The following is a 19,541-nucleotide window of genomic DNA, read 5'->3' as shown; positions in this document are numbered from 1 at the left end:
CCCTTCGTTTGGCCACATGGGTGGGCCTTGTCATTCCAATGAGATCAATGCTGTCAGAACTGGGGAGAAGGCTCCTGTCCCAGGGCAGTCAGGGGAGAAAGAGCATGTAATTTTAGCTGTTCACATCTCCTGGTCCTGAGAACTAAAAGAACTCACACTTCTGCAGAAACAGATCTTTTGCACACCCTCTGATCTATTGAGTCATGTTATTTTTCTGGAAATTAACTTGACATTTAAGACTTCACAAGTAGCAAAGGAAATAGCAAGGCAGAAAGACATCTTTGCAGCAAGCCCTGAAACTCTCACCATCTTTTTTATTTTTATTTTTTTTGGCCACACTGCGTGGCTTAGTTCCCTGACCAGAGATTGAACTCGGAGCCACGGCAGTGAAAGTGCCGTGTCCTAACCACTAGACCACCAGGGAGCTCCCATCTCACCATCTTCTTTAAGTATTTATAATTTTGAAGCATACGTGATGTTGTCATGGATGGCTCTCCTCCTTCCAGCCTCAAAAAGGAAATAGCTTTAAAGGATGTGAAGACTTGACCACGTTCCAAGGCCCTCCGAAGGCGTTAGAAGTTTAGAGCTCTTTGTATTCAGACATTCACATGGCTGTCTCATGGCAATTCAAATGGAACTTGGCTGATGCGTACTGCCGGGGATAAACTGGAAAGAAAATCAAGGGGGCAGTACTCTAAAAATCAGGATATCAGTTACCTCTGTGGGGAGGGGTATCTGATCAGGAAGAACGTTGGTGGGGTGAGTCGTTTGCAGGGTTCTATTTCTTGATCTGGGTAGAGATTACATACATATGTTAGAATAATTTGTTAAATTGTCTGTGTACATTTTAAGCATTTTTCTTTCTGTGAACTTTTTCACAATGAACTCAAGAAAAAGTTGTGCTACACGCACAGCCTAGTCTTTCTCCCTTTTCCACCGTTTCAGTAATTGCTGTCACCACCATCCATCCAGTTACTGAGGTCCAAGACCTGAGGGTTATTCTTGACTCTTTTCCTCCCTTTCCTCCACCCCTAGACCCATTCCACCAGCAGCCTCAGAAGTTCTCTCCCTTCCCTCCAAGCCCCACACCTCCACTGTGACTACTCTGTCCTACCTCCGTCAAGTCTTTAGGGATAGCTGGACCACTTACACCCACTCTTCCTTCCCACCTCCGTCAAGTCTTTAGGGACAGCTGGACCCCTTACAGCCACTCTTCCTTCCCACACAAAGACCATGAACTTTTTTTAAAAAAACTGTTAGATATCTGAGGGCTTCCCTGGTGGCGCAGTTGTTGAGAGTCTGCCTGCCGATGCAGGGGACACGGGTTCGTGCCCCAGTCCGGGAAGATCCCACATGCTGCAGAGCGGCTGGGCCCGTTAGCCATGGCCACTGAGCCTGTGCGTCCAGAGCCTGTGCTCCGCAATGGGAGAGGCCACAACAGTGAGAGGCCCGTGTACTGCAAAAATAAACAAACAAACAAACAAAAAAAACTGTTTATCTGAAATGATTGCAGATTCACATGAAGTTGCAAAAATAGTACAGAGAGTTCTCTCCAGCACCCTTCATCCAGTTGCCCCAGTGTTAACATCTTGTGTAACCTATTGTGCTATCCATACCAGGAAACTGACATGGATGTCCTCCATGGAGTTTATCAAGATTTCACTAGTTTGGCCTGCACTCATTTGTTTTTTAAAAAAATTTTATTTTATCATTATTTTTTAAATTTTTGGCCGCTCCCCACGGCATGCGGGATCTTAGTTCCCCAACCAGGGATCGAACCCAGACCTCCTGCAGTGACTGCCAGGGAAGTCCCAGACCGGCACTCACTTGAGTGTGGGATGTGTGTGTGAGTGGGTGGGTGGGTGTCAGTCCGTGTAACTCTACCACGTGTAGATTCATGTAACCACCACCACAATTAAGATACAGAACAGTTCCATCACCACGAGATCTTCCTTGTGCTATGCTTTATTGTCACACCCAGGCTTCTCCCCCTAACCCCTGGCCACCACTCTATAATTGTCTATAACTCCATCTCTATCACGTTGTCATTTTGATAATGTTCTATGAATGGAATCATGCCGTATGTGACCCTTCGAGATCAGCTTTTCTTTTTCACTCAGCATAATACGCTTGGGATCCATCCAAGTCATTGCGTGTATCAGTAGTTGTTCCTTTGTATTCTGAGTGGTATTCCATGGTACTGATGTAACCTTTTAGAAACAGAACCTGTCACTTCCAGGTACAAGCGGGGTTTTCCCATTGCACTGAGACCAACACCTACGCTCCTGGCTGGCAAGGCGCTCCCCGCCTGGCCGGCCTGCTGCCTTTCCCCTGCCTTCCCTTGCTACCTTTCCCCTCCCTCTCACACACCATCTTTCTGTCCCTCCTGAAACCCACACAGCTTGTTTCTCTGTGCGGCTCACCTGGGATGACCTCCCCGACATCGTCTTGTCCTCCGGATCCCTGCTTAAGCGTCACCTCCTCAGAGCCCTTGCCTGCACCTTCCTGTATAAACGCGGCCTCCTTCCCTGTTTTCCTGCTTCTTTCCTCCCTTGCACTAATTCTGCCTGGTAACAATTGTCTTTCTTTGCTTGTTTAGTGTCTGTCGCCCACCCCCTAGCAGGGTGAGCAGGATGTAACAGACACTAACAAGGGAATGACTTGAATAAAGGAGTTCATTGGTCTCTGAGAGGGAATGCTGATCATTAATAACAAACTTGTTTGTACCTGGCCTTATTCCAGAAGGATTCAGGGTGATTTTCAAAAATACAGACAACACAACAAGATACAATTAATAGGTAGGGAAAATAAGAATAGGAAATGATGAAGCCAGGGTAGAGACGGCCCACAGCCTGTGGATGGGATGCAGAGCTGCAGCCATGCACCATGTGCGAGAAGAAAAGAGGAACAATCTCTCCTTACCTCTGAACCAGGCACTGCGGCACCAAGCCCAGCAAGCAAATAAATACGCCAGCAAGGTAATTTCAGGTTGTGATAAGGGGTAGGAAGAAAATGAAAGTTAAACATGGTCACAGGATTTGCAGCATCCGTGAAATTTAAAACAAGTCTGGTTTTGGATAAACAGCAAGGTCCTACTGTAGAGCACAGGGAGCTATATTCAATATCCTATGATAAACCATAATGGAAAAGAACATATATCTATATCTATATCTATATCTCTCTCTCTATATATATATATATATATATATCTGAGTTACTTTACAGTACAGTAGAAATTAACACAACATTGTAAATCGACTATACTTCAATAACATAAATTAAAAAATAATAAGAATAAAACAAGTCTGGCTTCTTTTCCTGAAGAAAGTTATTCCTAATTCTGAGAATTGAGGGAGAAATTTACCACGGGTCCTAATATTATTATTTTGATGTTAGTTTTTTGCTTTTTTGGGGGGGGGAAACCTAGTATAGTCTGACCCTAGGGATATAATGGAGAATATAATGATGAGGGCTTCTTGCCTTCTAGAAGTCTGTGTCATGGGGGAAACAGGTCCCAGGTACCCACGATGTCTCTCTCTCTCCCTCTCTCATTGCTAGGTCCTGTTGCTTCTATCTCTGTCCTGCCCTCTGAAAGATTACATGAGCTGCCCAGAGTGACACAGCTAGTCAGTGGCAAGCGGGCCAAGAAAACAAGTGTCTGGGTAGTTGGCCCACTTCCCTTCCACAACATCCACCCCTGTCATCAAGTGTCAGAAGCTAAGCTATTCTAGGTTCAGCCTTGGCCAGCCATAGGCCCCATATAGACCCCCCAACTTTTCCTTATCGGTTCAATTCGGCTCAGATGAACACCAAAGACAGCCTCAAATAAGGGCGATGATCCAGCAAAGACTAGCCTACCTGCTGAGGTGTGTATGTGTGTGTGTGTGAAGGGGAGACCCTGTCTGCTCCCACACCCCACCTGCCATCCTAGGGCTCAGCTCCTCCAGGAAGACTTTGTCACCCTCACCATCCCCATCGCACACTTACTCTGAGCTCTGAGCCCCTCCTCTGGGTTCCTGGAGGGCCCTGTGTTGGCCGTACTTCCCCGCATTGTCATCACCTCTGGAAGATGACTCTTCAGTGTCACTGTTTCACTAAATGCAATTCGGGAAGCCCCTGCAACAGAATAAAGTTCAAAGTGCAAGTCCCCTGGCCCTTCTCCAGTCTCCCTGAATCAAATTCTCTGGGGGTAAGTGACGCCCGGGCACCAGAATTTCTGTGAAGTTCTCCAGGCAGTTCTTAAGGACTGTGTCTTCATCTCTGTTTTACTCTCAGGTTCTGCTGGACTCCTTATAGTCTCTTCATCTCTATTTGTCAAGTCATTGACTGATGATAAATAAGTAAATGTTACACGTGGACAATGCATCTTGGAGTGTCCTAGCTTCTTGGAGTGTCATAGCTCTGATCTGGCCCTAGCATGATTTCTCTTTGCCAAGAAGCCTGTTGCAAAGTGCACAGATTGAGGCTTCAGGAAATGTCCTGGGACAGCAGACTAGAGGGTAGATTGAGCGATCGAAACTAGAGGTTTCTTCAGCAATCCACACGTGAAGAGCCAATGATGAGGACCAAGAAGTATTATGAGGATGGAGAGAGACGGGCCGATGGAGGGGTGGGCAGGAAGGAATGAGGTAGAAACAGTAGGACCTAGTGATGTGGGAAGAGGCAGGAGGAGGCACTGGACCAACTCTCAGGTTTCTGGTTTAGGGGACCGGTGAAGATTTTGTAGAGATCAGATGAGTCTAGGTTGGAGTCACCCACTTAGGTCTGGATAAATTACACAAATTCTCTGAGCCTCAGTCACTTCATCTATAAGAGAGGGCTTATTGCAAGGCTGAAAGTGCCATTAATGGGGTTACAATGCCTGTTGTAGTATCCAAGATACGCTTAGCTGTGAATATTGTTGCCATCGCTACCGCTGTAAATACCAGAGTGTCACTAGCTACGGCTGGGATTGCTGAGGGAGAAGTACTCTCAGTGTGGATGCACTGAGCTGGGGGTATCTGCCAGACATCCTAACAGAGACACCCGGAAATCTTGGATGGAGGTGTTGAGAAAACAACAGTTGGTTGATCTAAAATTTGGATTTTGGTTTCTGCGCTCATGGTCCTCATGGTGCCACCAGATGCGCCGTCAGCACGCAGAATGACACCGGGGAGTTTGTGGATCTGTACGTGCAGCGAAAATGCTCTGCCAGCAACCGCGTCATCTGTGCCAAGGACCAAGCGTCCATCCAGATGAACGTGGCCGAGGTTGACAAGGTGACAAGCAATTTAAAACCTACACTATCTGCGTGGGCATTCACAGGGTGGGGGAAGTCAGATGACTCCATTCTCTGACCGGCCAAGGCCAAAGGCATCCTCTCAAAGAACTTCTGACTGAAGAGGATCGCAGATGTGGAATGTTTGTCATAAATAAATAGTAATAAATAAATAAATACAATTGGATTTTGTTGAGCCATTGCAATAGGTGACCGTGGTGAGGGAGCTTGAGCATCAGAGAGTGGCTGTAGTGATGGGCCATGGGGGTGAGGCCGGGAGGGGAGAGACAGAAAGAGGAGGAGGCTGAAAATGACATGGGTGAGGACTGCCGTGGAACTGATGGAAAGTGCAGTGGTTTTCAAAGGAGGAGAAAGCCTGAAGGCATTGAGTTCATGGTTGGGGTGCAGTATTGGTGCTTAAGGTTTCGAAGGGGTGAGAGAAGACAGATGGAACCTTGAAGCTGACGTGGAGGAGAGGAGAAAATCACTGTGGAGGAGCTGGTGCAACGCTGAGGCTGGGTTGTGGGATGGACCTTGAAGGGACCTAGAATCATGCCTGACTTGGATGGAGAGAGACAGAGAGGAAAACCTGTGCTCAAGTTTGTTGGAGGTCAGGAGCTGGGCAGGTGTCTCAGGCACACTGGGGCTTTGAGAGGTAGAGTCAGGTGCTACTGACCTCAGTGAGCAGGGGCCATCTACATGGGCGGTCGAGGGAAGCTTCAGACATGGTATTCTGGAGCTGGGAGAAGGCCTTCCCTGCCTGAGACTTTCTGGTACGTGAAGCCTGGAAGAATGAAAAGTCATCACTGAGGGCTTGGAGCCTGTGTCTATGATGTGTTACAAATAAATATAAATAGAGAGGAAATCTCAGAACAAAGGGTAATTTTTTTCAAGTTTAAAAAAATTTTTGGATAAATTCTTATATATATATATATCTCTGAGCTGTTTAATAAATGTTTGCTAACTAAGTATCAGTAAATGGAACGTATCTACACACTATGCCTTGAAATTTTTTCCTTTCTCTTCCTAATGTTGTTTCTGGAGTTGTCTTCTGTCTGATATTGCCAGAAGAAAGCTTCATTTATTTCTAATTATTCTCTACCCCAGAGTAATGGAGACATAAGTTTACTTGACGTTGCAAAAATGCTTCACGCAAAGATATAATCAGTCATCATGGGATCCTGAAAGACTTGCCTATGGGCAAAATATCTCCAAGGTCTTCCTCAGTCATCCCCAAGCTTCAGGGCACAAAGGAATCTTCTTGAGTGCTTGTTTAACATGCTGGCTCCCATGCTTGATTCCAGCTTCCCCCATCAAATTCTGACTTGGAGGTAGGGAATGGGGTCTTGAGACTCTGTATTCTTAGCAATTACTTGTGAAGGTCCAAGGACCACACTTTAAGATCCACCAACTTATCTTGAAAGTGTCTGTGGTAAAAAAAAGTCAGCCTTTTCCCCAACCTCTCGCTGCCAGGTTTGCATTATGAAGTATGAGGGGGCTGACCTCAAGGTGACTGACCGATCTGTCAACACGATTCCTTGGGAAGATGCTCCTCTCGGCACCTCATTCCAACGTGATGGCACAAAGGCAGATCCTCTCACAGATTACGCCGCCAGTGCCAGGTCAGGCAGGGAGGGGCTGGGAGTGTGACTTACTGATCACCTTGCCCTTTCAACATCTAATGGCCCGACCCACCACTGACCCCAGACCCATGGCCCAAAAAGCATTTGAAGGAATTTAGGAAAGTTGACAGAGGTACAAGGAGACAAAATAAGCCCAGCTAATTTGTTGCCTAACAGAAGTAACTGTTAGGCAAAGTAAGATCTTTCAGGGATAATAGTCTTTTAATTCTTTGGGAGCATAGAATCTTCACCATTTCTATCTTCATCACCATCATCAACCACCACAATAATCAATAGTTACTGAGCACTCGTAAGATACGTCTTAGATTTATTATGGGAAAGAGACCCTGAGAGGTATAATTTTCCATTGCATTTCCAGGCCTTTGGGCAAAAGGATTTTATCAAGCCATCTCTAAGGGTATCAAAATGATTCTTTAGTATCTTCACAGAAATGATATCTCCTTCTCATAGACATGAACGTCCTTCCATTTCAATTCATCTGAAGGTCTGTCGTATTTCCTTTAAAGACGTACTATTACTTCAAAGTGGATTTATCCATATTTATTTAATCAGTCCCTACCAATGTAGATTTCATTTGCTGCAGGTTTTTGCCATTTCAAGCAATTCCATAATGAACAAAGCCGTGCCTATCTTGGCACATCTGAGTGATCACTGATGTGAGATCAACATCTAGAAGTGTAATTGCTAGGTCAAAGGGTATGGCCATTTAAACTTTTAGTAGGTACCTCTCATAGCCTTCGAAAAAGTTATGGCAGTTTATACTCATGACGATAGTGTATGAAGAAGTGCCTGTTTCCTCATGCCGCTACTGGAGATTATACTTAAAACTTTTTTTGGCACTCTGATAGGTAGAAAACTTCATGTTTATTTGCATTCCTTTGATTTGCAGTGATGTTTATTAGTCATTTGTGTATTTGTATTCTGAGAAATGCCTAATCCTGTGTTAAACATAAGAAAAATTTAAAAAATATTACACAGGTTGATTTTTATAATATTTAATTCTTAGAATAGTAAGCTTCATTACTGGGGAAAATGTATGATATGAGGGCACTGAATACCTCATTTTTCACCTATATCCCATAATTTGAGTCTTATTTTAATAGAATAGAAGCCAATAATCTGGATGATTTTTTTAAAATGATTTGAGCACTGCTGAAATAACAATAAATTAAACAAATTAAGAATTGCAGTCTGAGCTATTTCTGCTAGCCACCATGCTAGACATTGCTGCATGTTCTAGTACTGATGCTTCCTAACAATTCACTGATGTTGATATGAACATTTCACCCTCACTTTAACGGAGAATTCTTTCCCTTTTCCACCGAGGAGATTAGGGAAACACAAAGACGATTATAATGATTCTTTCTGAGAATCCCAACCATGGTACAGCCTGACCAAGATCCCGCTTCTGACTAGGAGAGGCAGTCTGGGAAACAGCTTGGATACTGAAACACTGGGATTTCCAATGACTTGTCAGTGACTTCCATCCAAAGGCCATCAGGAACCCGCTTGGGACTGGACAAATTGGGTTCGTGTCCAGTTGCAAAGAGGGAGAAGACACACAAGGGGGAGCTGTCAGAATGGGGTGTCAGGAAGTATTGATCATAGAATTTGGGCTTGTGTTAGGTGATTTGAGGGAGCGTCCAAGGAAGCGGAGCTTTGCTCCACATTGGACACTGTCAGGAAGCAGGTGTAACTCTATGATTGGGTATCTTGATAATTCTTGTCTATCAGGCAGGAGGATTAAGTTGAGACTAAAAAACGGGAGTCACTCATTAGCCAGGATGGAGGTGTTTGGTCATTTTTGTGTCCTGGACAGTGTTCTTGCTTTGTCTGTGTTCAAACATAATTACTGAGCAGTCTTGTTTCCGTCTTGATCCATTGTGGTCACAGGGGTCTTGTCCGATGTGCGTGTTGTGTGAAACTATTCACGTCTAACAGGAGGACACAACGGTCCAGCCGTGGGTGCCACCCTCCAGACCAGGGGCCACTTTTCACTTTCTCAGGCAATTTCAGGGCATCGAAAAGAAGACCATCTCCTGAACTGCAGCATATAGGTTGCCCTCTTTAGAGCCCCATTCTCTCTCTCTTCAGGTGTGGAGAGGCCATACGGCCCTGTAATGGAGAACGTGGACTCTGGCCCCAGGCAGCTGGGGCTGGAATCCTGTCTCTGCCACTTATTAGCCACGTGAGACCCTAAGCAAGTCACTTAACCTTTCTATGCCTCATTTTCCTCATTTACAGAATGGGGGCGGGGAATAAAAAGGATCTGTGTTGTAGGGTTATGGTGATACTGTCAGGACAGTAACGAGCACAGAGGACGTGCTCTGTTGCTACCAACATCCCCAACCGTCCAGCCAATGCTCAAGTGCCTGGCTGACTGCAGAGCCTCCAGCTGTTGTCATTTCCAGTGCTGTGTCCCATTCCCTGTCTGTGCTGCACACTAGTCCACGCTGGTCTCCTTAAAAAGTCCCTTTCATCGTGTTACCGTTGAGTGGCATGTTCCACACTCACTCTCATTCATTGAGTACATCCCTGTTTGTACTATGTGTCAGGCATCGCACTGAGCAGGACCAGCAGAGCATTTTACTCCTTTCTCCTGTCAGCCAGGCATTTTCAACCCCCATCTGACCACTTGAGAATATAAGGAACTTACCCAAGGACACAAGGTTGGTACATGGTAGAGCTGGGTTCAAATGTGAAATCATCTGACCTTTAAAGTCTTTGCACTTGGCCTCCCGTCTGAAAGTCCACACTCCTTAGCGTTGTAGGCCTTCAGTGACCTGCCCCAGCCTGCTCTGCCTGCTTGACCTTGAAAAATCCCCCAATCAACCAAAGAGCGTTGTGGAGGATCCAGCATCCACAGGTCTAGTCTGGAAGGCTGAGAGAACGTCGAGAGGCAAAAGACAGTTCAAACCTTTTGAGGAAGTAAAAAATGCATAACTGGGCTTCCCTGGTGGCGCAGTGGTTGAGAGTCCGCCTGCCAATGCAGGGGACGCTGGTTCGTGCCCCGGTCCGGGAGGATCCCACATGCCGCAGAGCGGCTGGGCCCGTGGGCCATGGCCGCTGAGCCTGAGTGTCCGGAGCCTGTGCTCCGCAACAGGAGAGGCCACAACAGTGAGAGGCCCGCGTACCGCAAAAAAAAAAAAAAAAAAAAAAAGCATAACTAATGGAAATGGTATCAATTAAGTGACAGATGTCTGCTGGAATGTCATAAACGTTCAGAGAAAAGGGATGTGGGCAAGCACAGGTGGGCAGGAAGTGGTTCCCACCCGAGGTCAGAGAGTGGCTGAACCTTCAGAGAAGAGCCAGATTTGGGCAAAAGGAGGCTCTTCATCTCAGACTTGGTTCCATGGCCACATCTCTGCCGTGTCTTCAGGCCCCGCTCTGTTCCAGATGGTCCTGCCTCTGAACGCCTACATGTGCTGGTTCATGCTTCCTCCTTCCTCCCCTCACCAGGTTATAAAGTGCTAGACGGCAGGAACCTTGCGTTTATCATGTTTTATCATCACTCCAACACGCCCTTCCTACAACTATACACACAACACACAGACACACACACACACGGCGTCGAACACATGCCTCGCTCACCTAAGGCAGTCATGTATGAAGCCAAAGGTCCTGCATTCTTATCCCACTTTAACAATTTCCCTGGCTCTTTTGGCATCTTTACCCAGGTACTGTGCACATCCACCACTGTGTACCAATCCCAGGCCGGCCGATTGGCCGTCTGCCCTTGTACAAGTCCCTGGAAGCCTCTGGACCTCAGCTCTCTCTCCACTACAAAGAGCTGGGGGATAGCCCAGCCAGGATTTCCTTCCAGAGGAGCATGAGAATCCTAAGAATTACCCATGAAGCTTGCTAAAAGGTAGATTCCCGGGTTGGCTCCCTCTCCCAGAGATTCTGACTCAGAAGGTGGCTGCAGAAATCTGGGTTTTGTTTTGTTTTGTTTTACATCTTTATTGGAGTAGAATTGCTCTACAATGGTGTGTTAGTTTCTGCTCTATAACAAAGTGAATCAGCTATACATACACATATGTTCCCATATCTCCTCCCTCTTGTGTCTCCCTCCCTCCCTATCCCACCCCTCTAGGTGGTTACAAAGCACCGAGCTGATCTCCCTGTGCTATGCGGCTGCTTCCCACTAGCTATTTTACGTTTGGTGGTGTATATATGACCTTGCCACTCTCTCGCTTTGTCACACGCACATATGGTCACCTTATCTTTGATAAAGGAGGCAGGAATGTACAGTGGAGAAAGGACAGCCTCTTCAATAACTGGTGCTGGGAAAACTGGACAGGTACATGTAAAAGAAATCTGGGTTTTAATGCGCATCCCAGGGGACTCTGAAGCAACCGGTCACAGCACTGCCCCTGGAGACCCTGTTTTGAGGGCTGGTGAAGGCATCCATGTGGGGACAGATCTCTCTGATACACAAACACGACTTAATTTTCAGAGCCGTCCACTTGAAAGCTAATGACCCGGTTGTGAGCCCACAGGGAAAATCTAGAAGAGCCAAGCGGTGGGATGCTCCAGCGTCCCTACCCCCCAACCCCGAAGATGCTTCCGATTCCGATGAACTCCGCGGATCTGCTTTTGTTTGTTTGTTCTTTGCGCGAAGGGGTTTCTATTTCTGCTGAGGGCCTTCCCGGCTCAGATACCCCGTTTGGGAAAAGCAGCGTTTGCTAAGCCCTCCAAGGCTCCTGGCTCCCGGAGGGGGATCAATATCCCCACCGCTCCAGGAGGAGGCCTTTGTAGTGTCGACTTGCTGTTTGTGCTTCAGGCTCTGAGGGAAGGTTTGCTCCTAATTAAAGGCGTAAATGCTTTAATCCCCGGCCTGAGGGCTTCCCAGAGCGCATTAGTCGAATTAGGAAGGAAATGGATTGTAATCCCTTTAATATCAGCCTGGAGGAACTCGAGGGCTTCTGGTTAGGGAGAAGAATTTCCTCCTGTGATTTAACAATATTACCGTGCAGAATTTGCATAGACAGAAACTTGGGGCCCAGCTTTCCCTTCAGGGAAAGCCAAGAGGAGTTTCTCTCAGATGAATGAAGGTTGCAATAATTAAGCTCCTACAACATACCAGAGCATTGTGCATGTCTTTCTCCTTTAGTTTCCCATCCAATCTGTGAATATGTATTTTATCAGTAAGGAAATAAAGATGATTTGCAGCAACATGGATGGACCTAGAGATGATCATACTAAGTGAAGTAAGTCCGACAGGGAAAGACGAATATCATATGATATGACTTATACGTGGAATCGAAAAAAAGAAAAGATACAAATGAACTTTACAAAACAGAAATAGACTCACAGACACAGAAAACAATTCATGGTTACCCAGGGGAAAAAGGGGGGGGGGGATGAATTGGGAATTGGGGATTAACAGATACACACTACTAAATATATATAAAATAAACAACAAGGACCTACTGTATAGCACAGGGAACTATATTCAATATCTTGTAATAACCTAAAATGGAAAAGAATCTGAAAAAGAATATGTGTGTGTGTGTGTGTGTGTGTGTATAACTGAATCACTTTGCTGTACACCTGAAACATTGTAAATCAACTATACTTCAAAAAAAAAAAAAGAAAGAAAGAAAGGGAAATCAAGATGTAGAGGTGAATATCCCCACGGAGGAAGGAGGGGAGGATTTTTTGAGAGCCTTTGGTGTGCCCTGTGCTTTGTATACACTATTTATTGAATCCTGTCCAGATAGTCTATTTGTGTGTGCTTTTTAAATAACGTTTACTTCACCTTAACCATGCTTTTGGAAATACACTCATATTGGTTTCTCTTATGGAATTTAGTTTATCTTAGCCCACACAATTTGAACCCAGCACTTGTATGTGATTTAGGCTTAAAAAAAAAAAAAGGATTTGTTTTCTGGTTTCTTAAGTGTTGAAAAGATGCCCCCTCATGTGCTGCTCAGATGACAAGGACCACAGGACACTTACCTGTGCTTTGTACTTCAGAAAAATAACGTGTATCACACTGTAAAAACTTAAAAACTGGTACAATGTGACATTTTGTGACAGTTCAGTGCAAGCTTTACAAAAGTCCATAACTATTTGAAGTCTAGTTGGAGGAAGTCTGAAGCCCAACACAGCATTTCAATTCTCAATGAAGAAATGAGGACCCCGAGGCTTTGGGAGTGAATTTGCCCACATTGGCTGCTGAGGAACAGTGACGGTGGGTGGCCCAGCTGAGGGCCCAGCTGGGCTCTACAGGTTGTTCCATTAATGCTGCTGCATTAACCCCGAAGCCAAGAGATTCTGCAGAAACCTGACCACAGCGAACATGGAAAACATAAGGGACCCAAAAGAAGACTGAGTGCATGGACCCTGCCCCCTTTCCACTCTTCTGGCCTAATTACCCCTCCTGCTGCCCTTGACACTTGTTTAGGGAGGCAGCGGGATGCTCCTTAGGGCAGTGTCACATCCCAGGGCTGTGTGGTCCCTAAATACGATAAATTGTCTCTATAAGCTTCAGATACCACCTATATCACCAGCAATTTCAGAGAGTGTGTCACACGTCCAGAGATTTCTTCCCTGAGCTATACATTGTTGTAGCTACTTGGATGCCACACAGGCTGCACAACTGCAATACGATGGTCCTACTCACCTCCTTCTCCAGCCTTTCCCATCTCATCAAAGGACCATCAACCCCCAAAGACTCATTCCAAACCTCTGGGACTCATCTTTGATACCTCTCAAAGGTATCAAAGATACCTCTGCATCTTTGTATACAATACCTCTGTATGCCTGTCACTTCCTAATAACGGTTAAATCCTAAAGAGTTTATTTCCAAAATGCCTCTTTTTTTTTTAAATTGGAGTATAGTTGATTTACAATGTTGTGTTCGTTTTAAGTGTACAAAGTGCCTCTTGAATCTACCCACTTTTCTCAGGAACTACCACCATCTCCTCCACCCTGTCGCAGCAACATCATCATCCAGTGGTCTGCGAACTCATCTCCACGTGTCCCCTTTTCCCCTCCCCGCGGGCCAGGGTCCACCAGAGATTTTTTTTTTTTTTTTTTTTTTTTGCGGTACGCGGGCCTCTCATTGTTGTGGCCTCTCCCGTTGAAGAGCACAGGCTCTGGACGCGCAGGTTCAGCAGCCATGGCTCACGGGCCCAGCCGCTCTGCGGCATGTGGGATCCTCCCGGACCAGGGCACGAACCTGCGTCCCCTGCACCGGCAGGTGGACTCTCAACCACTGCGCCACCAGGGAAGCCCCACCAGAGATCTTTTTGACATGCCCATCCCGTTGCATCATCCGTCCGCTCGATCTCCCCAGTACTTCCCATGAGTCTCAGGATTAAAGCAACTGCCCTCCTGTACCCCAGCAGCCGAAGCCCCACCATCCTCTCCAGCCTGGACCTGCACTTGTACGACCTCACTCTGCTGTAGCAGGACAGCCTCCTTCCCCCACAAGACCAGCCTCCCTTCAACCTTACGGCAGTGACACAAGCCTGAGAATTCTTCTTCTTCTTTAGGAACCCTTAGGATGTCACTACTTAAGGCAAGTCCTCCCTAACCAGCCCCCAAGACTGGATTAGGTCCCTGCATCCCGTATTTCTCCTTCACCACTGTAATTAAAGACCCACTTGATTATTGATATACTTGTCTATCCTTATGCTGTAACTTCATAAAGGCAGAGACTGTTCTGTTTTATTTACTGTTCTGTTTTATTTCACTACTATAAATATACTATATTTATAGTAGTGAAATATACTATATTTATAGTAGTGAAATATACTATATTTAACAGGACCTTGCACAGTGTCTGGCATAGAGCAGAAACTCAGAAAATATGGGTGAATATTAGTATGAAGAAAACCAACTATATCCGTTTGACTTCCTACATTCATTTCAGGCACATATTACCTCCCTGAATTACAGATGATCCAACTGGCTTCTATTGAACTTACATGATTTACCCAAGGACATGAGGATAGAAAGTATCAGGACTTGAAGTCAGTACTCCAAAATCTACTTGGTAATATTGTCCTGAAAAATATATCCCTGATGCACAAAAACCACTTGTTATAATCTTGCTATCCACCTCTACAGCCATCCTATTCTTTACCCTGTTCTTTGCCAGTTTTGTTAAATTCACAAGCATGTCTCAGATCCCTACACGTGAGTGACAGGGTACTGAGGGATAAAAGGTAAGACCCAGAGAGATATACTGAAATAGTACAAAAGGGTTCATAGTGAAAATTAAGTCTATTTCCTACTCTCCTCCTCTCTCTGTTCCCATCTCCAGAGGCACCCACGGTCGTCAGTGTGTCTTGTATCTTTCTAGAAATATTTTAGGTACATATAAACATATACATATATGTTTATGCATATCCGCACCCCTTCAGTTTGTACACCACTGATACATGTTATATAATTCGACTCTGCACTTTGCTTCTCCTAAATAATGTATCTCAGAAACTGGATCCCACAGTTTGTTAGAAGAAATAACTACTTTACCTCTCCAACCTTGAATTTTGTTGGGACTACTTCAGCTGTAAGGAATATATCGGCTCACATAAACTGCAAAACCTAGATGTAGTCCAGCTTCAGGCATGGTTGTATCCAGGGGCTCGGTGCCCTCATGAGGCAGTCACTCTCTGTCTCCATCTCTTGGATCTTCCTTGTTCTCCTGATTTTATTCTCAGTGAGGCTCTCTCCACATGGTGGCAAAGATGACCTCAGGCAGCTCCAGGCTCCCATGCCCGCTATCTCAGAAAGAGAGAGCTTCTTTCCCAAGAGCTGGGGATGGCGCTCACGAGTCCACCTTGGGTCATGAGCCTCTCCCTGAATCAATTATGGTGGCCTAGAGGATGGAAGATTCTGGGGACAACACGCCCATTTAGAGCTGGGGTAGGATCAGACCACACAAACTACATGATTCCTAAAGGGGAGAGAAACAGCTTTCTAAAGGGAAATTGGCATGAAAGAAGGGAAAGTCAGAGATGCACAACAGGCTCCCTCTCTTGGCTTCGTGCCCTCACCCACTACTTGCCTTGGTTCTCTTGTTCCATGTTGTTCCTATCCTACAGGCTTTGCCCTCCCCTCCTGACCCCTGTGCTGGGAAGCCCTTTCCTCCAGATTTTTGCATGGCTGGTTCTTTCTACACTTAGATCTCTGCTCTAGTGTCTCCCTCCTTCTTTTTTTTTGGATTTTTCAAAGTAATTTTTAATAAACCCCAACAGTGGAATACAATGCCGCCCTTAAAATGAGGTTACAGAGGCATATCCTTCAGCCCTTGCAGGTGGCTTCTAAGGACCCTCCTCACGTTTTTTTTTTTTTTTTTTTTAACATCTTTATTGGAGTATAATTGCTTTACAATGGTGTGTTAGTTTCTGCTTTATAACAAAGTGAATCAGTTATACATATACATATGTTCCCATATCTCTTCCCTCTTGCGTCTCCCTCCCTCCCACCCTCCCTATCCCACGCCTCTAGGTGGTCACAAAGCACCGAGCTGATCTCCCTGTGCTATGCGGCTGCTTCCCACTAGCTATCTACCTTACGTTTGGTAGTGTAAATATGTCCATGCCACTCTCTCGCTTTGTCACAGCTTACCCTTCCCCCTCCCCATGGGACCTAATGAAACTTAAAAGCTTTTACACAGGGCTTCCCTGGTGGCGCAGTGGTTGAGAGTCCGCCTGCCGATGCAGGGGACACGGGTTCATGCCCCGGTCCGGGAAGATCCCACATGCCGCGGAGCAGCTGGGCCCGTGAGCCACGGCCGCTGAGCCTGTGCTCCGCAACGGAGAGGCCACAACAGTGAGAGGCCCGCGTACTGCAAAGAAAAAAAAAAAAAAGCTTTTGCACAGCAAAGGAAACCATAAACAAGACCAAAAGACAACCCTCAGAATGGGAGAAAATATTTGCAAATGAAGCAACTGACAAAGGATTAATCTCCAAAATTTACAAGCAGCTCATGCAGCTCAATAACAAAAAAACAAACAACCCAATCCAAAAATGGGCAGAAGACCTAAATGAGGTTCAGCATCTTTTCATTTGTTCATGGATAGTAATTATTCTGTTCATCTTTTGCCCATTTTTCTATTGGGTTGCTTGTCTTTTTCTTATTAATTCATAAGGGTTCTTTAAATATTCTGCACATTTTTCATTTGTCAGTTATATAAGTGGCAAAATTCCAGTCTATGGCTTGTCTTTTCATTTTCTTTCACTGAATAGAAATTCTTATTTTAATATAGCCAGATGTATCAGTCCTTTCCTGTATCATTTGCTCTTTTTAAGTCCTTTTTAAATTTTTTTAAAAAATTTTTTGCTGTGTTGGGTCTTCGTTGTTGCATGTGGGCTTTCTCTAGTTGCAGTGAGCAGGGGCTGCTCTTCGTTGCGGTGTGCATGCTTCTCATTGCGGTGGCTTCTCTTGTTGCAGAGCACGGGCTCTAGGCACGTGGGCTTCAGTAGTTTTGGCTCACAGCCTCTAGAGAGCAGGCTCAGTAGTTGTGGTGCACGGGCTTAGTTGCTCTGTAGCATGTGGGATCTTCCTGGACCAGGGATCGAACCTGTGTCCCCTGCGTTGGCAGGCAGATTCCTAACCATTGAGGGAAATCCCTTAAGACTTGTTTAAGAAATCTTTTCCTATCTTGAGGTAGCCCCACTAAATTTAATAAGATCTATACAAACAAAAGTGGAACAGTTTCTGAGATACATTATTTAGGAGAAGCAAAGTGCAGAGTCGAATTATATAACATGTATCAGTGGTGTACAAACTGAAGGGGTGCAGATATGCATAAACATATATGTATATGTTTATATGTACCTAAAATATTTCTAGAAAGATACAAGACACACTGACGACCGTGGGTGCCTCTGGAGATGGGAACAGAGAGAGGAGGAGAGTAAGAAATAAACTTAATTTTCACTATGAACCCTTTTGTACTATTTCAGTATATCTCTCTGTTGTACATATTACCATTCAAAAACTATTAAGTTTCTGAAAACTATTGGGTTGGCCAAAAAGTTCGTTTGGGTTTTTCTGTAACATCCTACAGAAAAGCATGAATGAACTTTTTGGCCAGCCCAATTTAAAAAAGTGTGCTCTGTCTTGGATACTCCTAAGGAAGACGCTCCATTGTCACCTCTCTCAGCCCTCCCTTCATGTAGGATTTGTTTCCACAGCACGCAAAGCTGGACACCCAACTCCGGAACAAAGAGTTTTACAGGCCTACCCCCAGCCCCAATCCCAAGCTAGAAGATGGATACCCTGCCTTCAAATGAGCCCACATGACCGCCAAAGACCTGGGGCAACCCGGCTTCTTCCCACCACAGGACCATGTGGCTCCAGCAGAGGATGAATGCAGGTTTGTCAGCATCTGTCCTTCCGTGTACCCAGCTTCCCACACCCTGTACCTGGCCCACGGCGATGCCAACCAGATTCACGAGTGCCGACTTCCCCTGCCTTCTGGAGCCCAAGTGCCAGCCTGCTGCAGAGGCGAGCAAAGGCTACTTTCTACTGCCTGGCTGTGCCTGTCCTTATCACTGTACAGTCAAGGTCCCCATCTTGAACCGATGGGGACCCTTGATGCCATTTTACCAGTAGGTAGGCTGAGAACACCTTCCAAGGGCACTGTGGAAATTCCTCCCTCTCACAAGGAAATCCCTGCTCCACCCTTGGAGTACAGATTGGAGAACTAAAAATAAAACTCTGGAAAGATGTTGCAGCAGCAGCAGGACTGTGCTTGTACGACCTTACTCCCTGGCCTGCCCCGGGGTGCAGCATCCCCACCATAGGAAGAGAATGGGATGGAGGGAAGAAGGAAAACTGGTATGTATGGAGGGCCAGAATATGTGTGATGTTTCATTTTAAGAGCACTGCTGTAAGGAGTCTTACTGTTTTAGTCATTTACTTACAAAATGGAAAAAATCAGGTTTCGCATAGTCATCTGAATGTTGGGTGTGCTTGTAAAACTTGAAATGATATTGGATAACTTTTCACCTCAATACTCTTAACTTATTCACCACTCTCACCCTTGTAACAATCAATGGTAACCATTTAGAGGGCATCATTTCATATTTTTCTTCTTGCTCAGTGGACCTTAGTGAACACACAATGTATGAGTCAGTTAAGAAGGAGGCTAAGCTGCTGTAACAAAAGGAACCAAAGTACAGAGACTTGAACAACATACTAGTTTCTCTCCCATCTAACAGTTCAGAGGTAGGCAGGTGAGAAGGGGGATGGGAATTCTTTGCAGTGGCTTCCAGCTCCGTGTTCAAGGCAGCTGTTATGTACTGAATTGTGTCCCACACCCAAATTCATATGTTGAAACCCTAACCCCCAATATGATTTTATTTGGACATGGGGACTTTAGGAGGTAATTAAAGTTAAATGAGGTCATAAGGGTGGGGCCCTGATCTAATAGGATTGATGGCCTTCTAAAAAGAGGAAGAGAAAGAGAGCTCTACACACACACACACACACACACACACACACACACACACACACTCTCTCCGAGGAAAGGCTATGTGAGAACACAGCAAAAAGGTAGCCTGCAAGCCATGAAAAAAGGTCTCACCAGAAACCAAACCCTGCCAGACCTTAATCTTGAACCTTCCAGCCTCCAGAACTGTGAGAAAATAAATTTCTGTTGTTTCAGTCACCCAGC

At 45.5% G+C, this 19,541-nt stretch overlaps 1 protein-coding gene and 1 pseudogene across 1 annotated transcript; both read left to right on the top strand.

The window, feature by feature from the left end:
• The first annotated feature begins 3,834 nt into the window (after positions 1-3,834).
• LOC132501433 (small ribosomal subunit protein eS21-like) lies at positions 3,835-5,375 on the top strand (annotated as a pseudogene).
• Positions 5,376-5,518: 143 nt separating this feature from the next.
• Positions 5,519-18,478, top strand: SPMIP9 (sperm microtubule inner protein 9). Its single transcript, XM_060117000.1, is given in 5 exon segments — positions 5,519-5,653; positions 6,731-6,879; positions 8,995-9,088; positions 18,058-18,314; positions 18,316-18,478. Coding segments are annotated over 5 exon segments (798 nt in total).
• Positions 18,479-19,541: the final 1,063 nt, after the last annotated feature.

This window comes from Mesoplodon densirostris, chromosome 14, assembly GCF_025265405.1.
Source record: "Mesoplodon densirostris isolate mMesDen1 chromosome 14, mMesDen1 primary haplotype, whole genome shotgun sequence".
Lineage (NCBI taxonomy): Eukaryota > Metazoa > Chordata > Mammalia > Artiodactyla > Ziphiidae > Mesoplodon > Mesoplodon densirostris.
The sequence above is the reverse complement of the archived record's forward strand: the minus strand, read 5'-3'. Positions and strand labels throughout refer to the sequence as shown.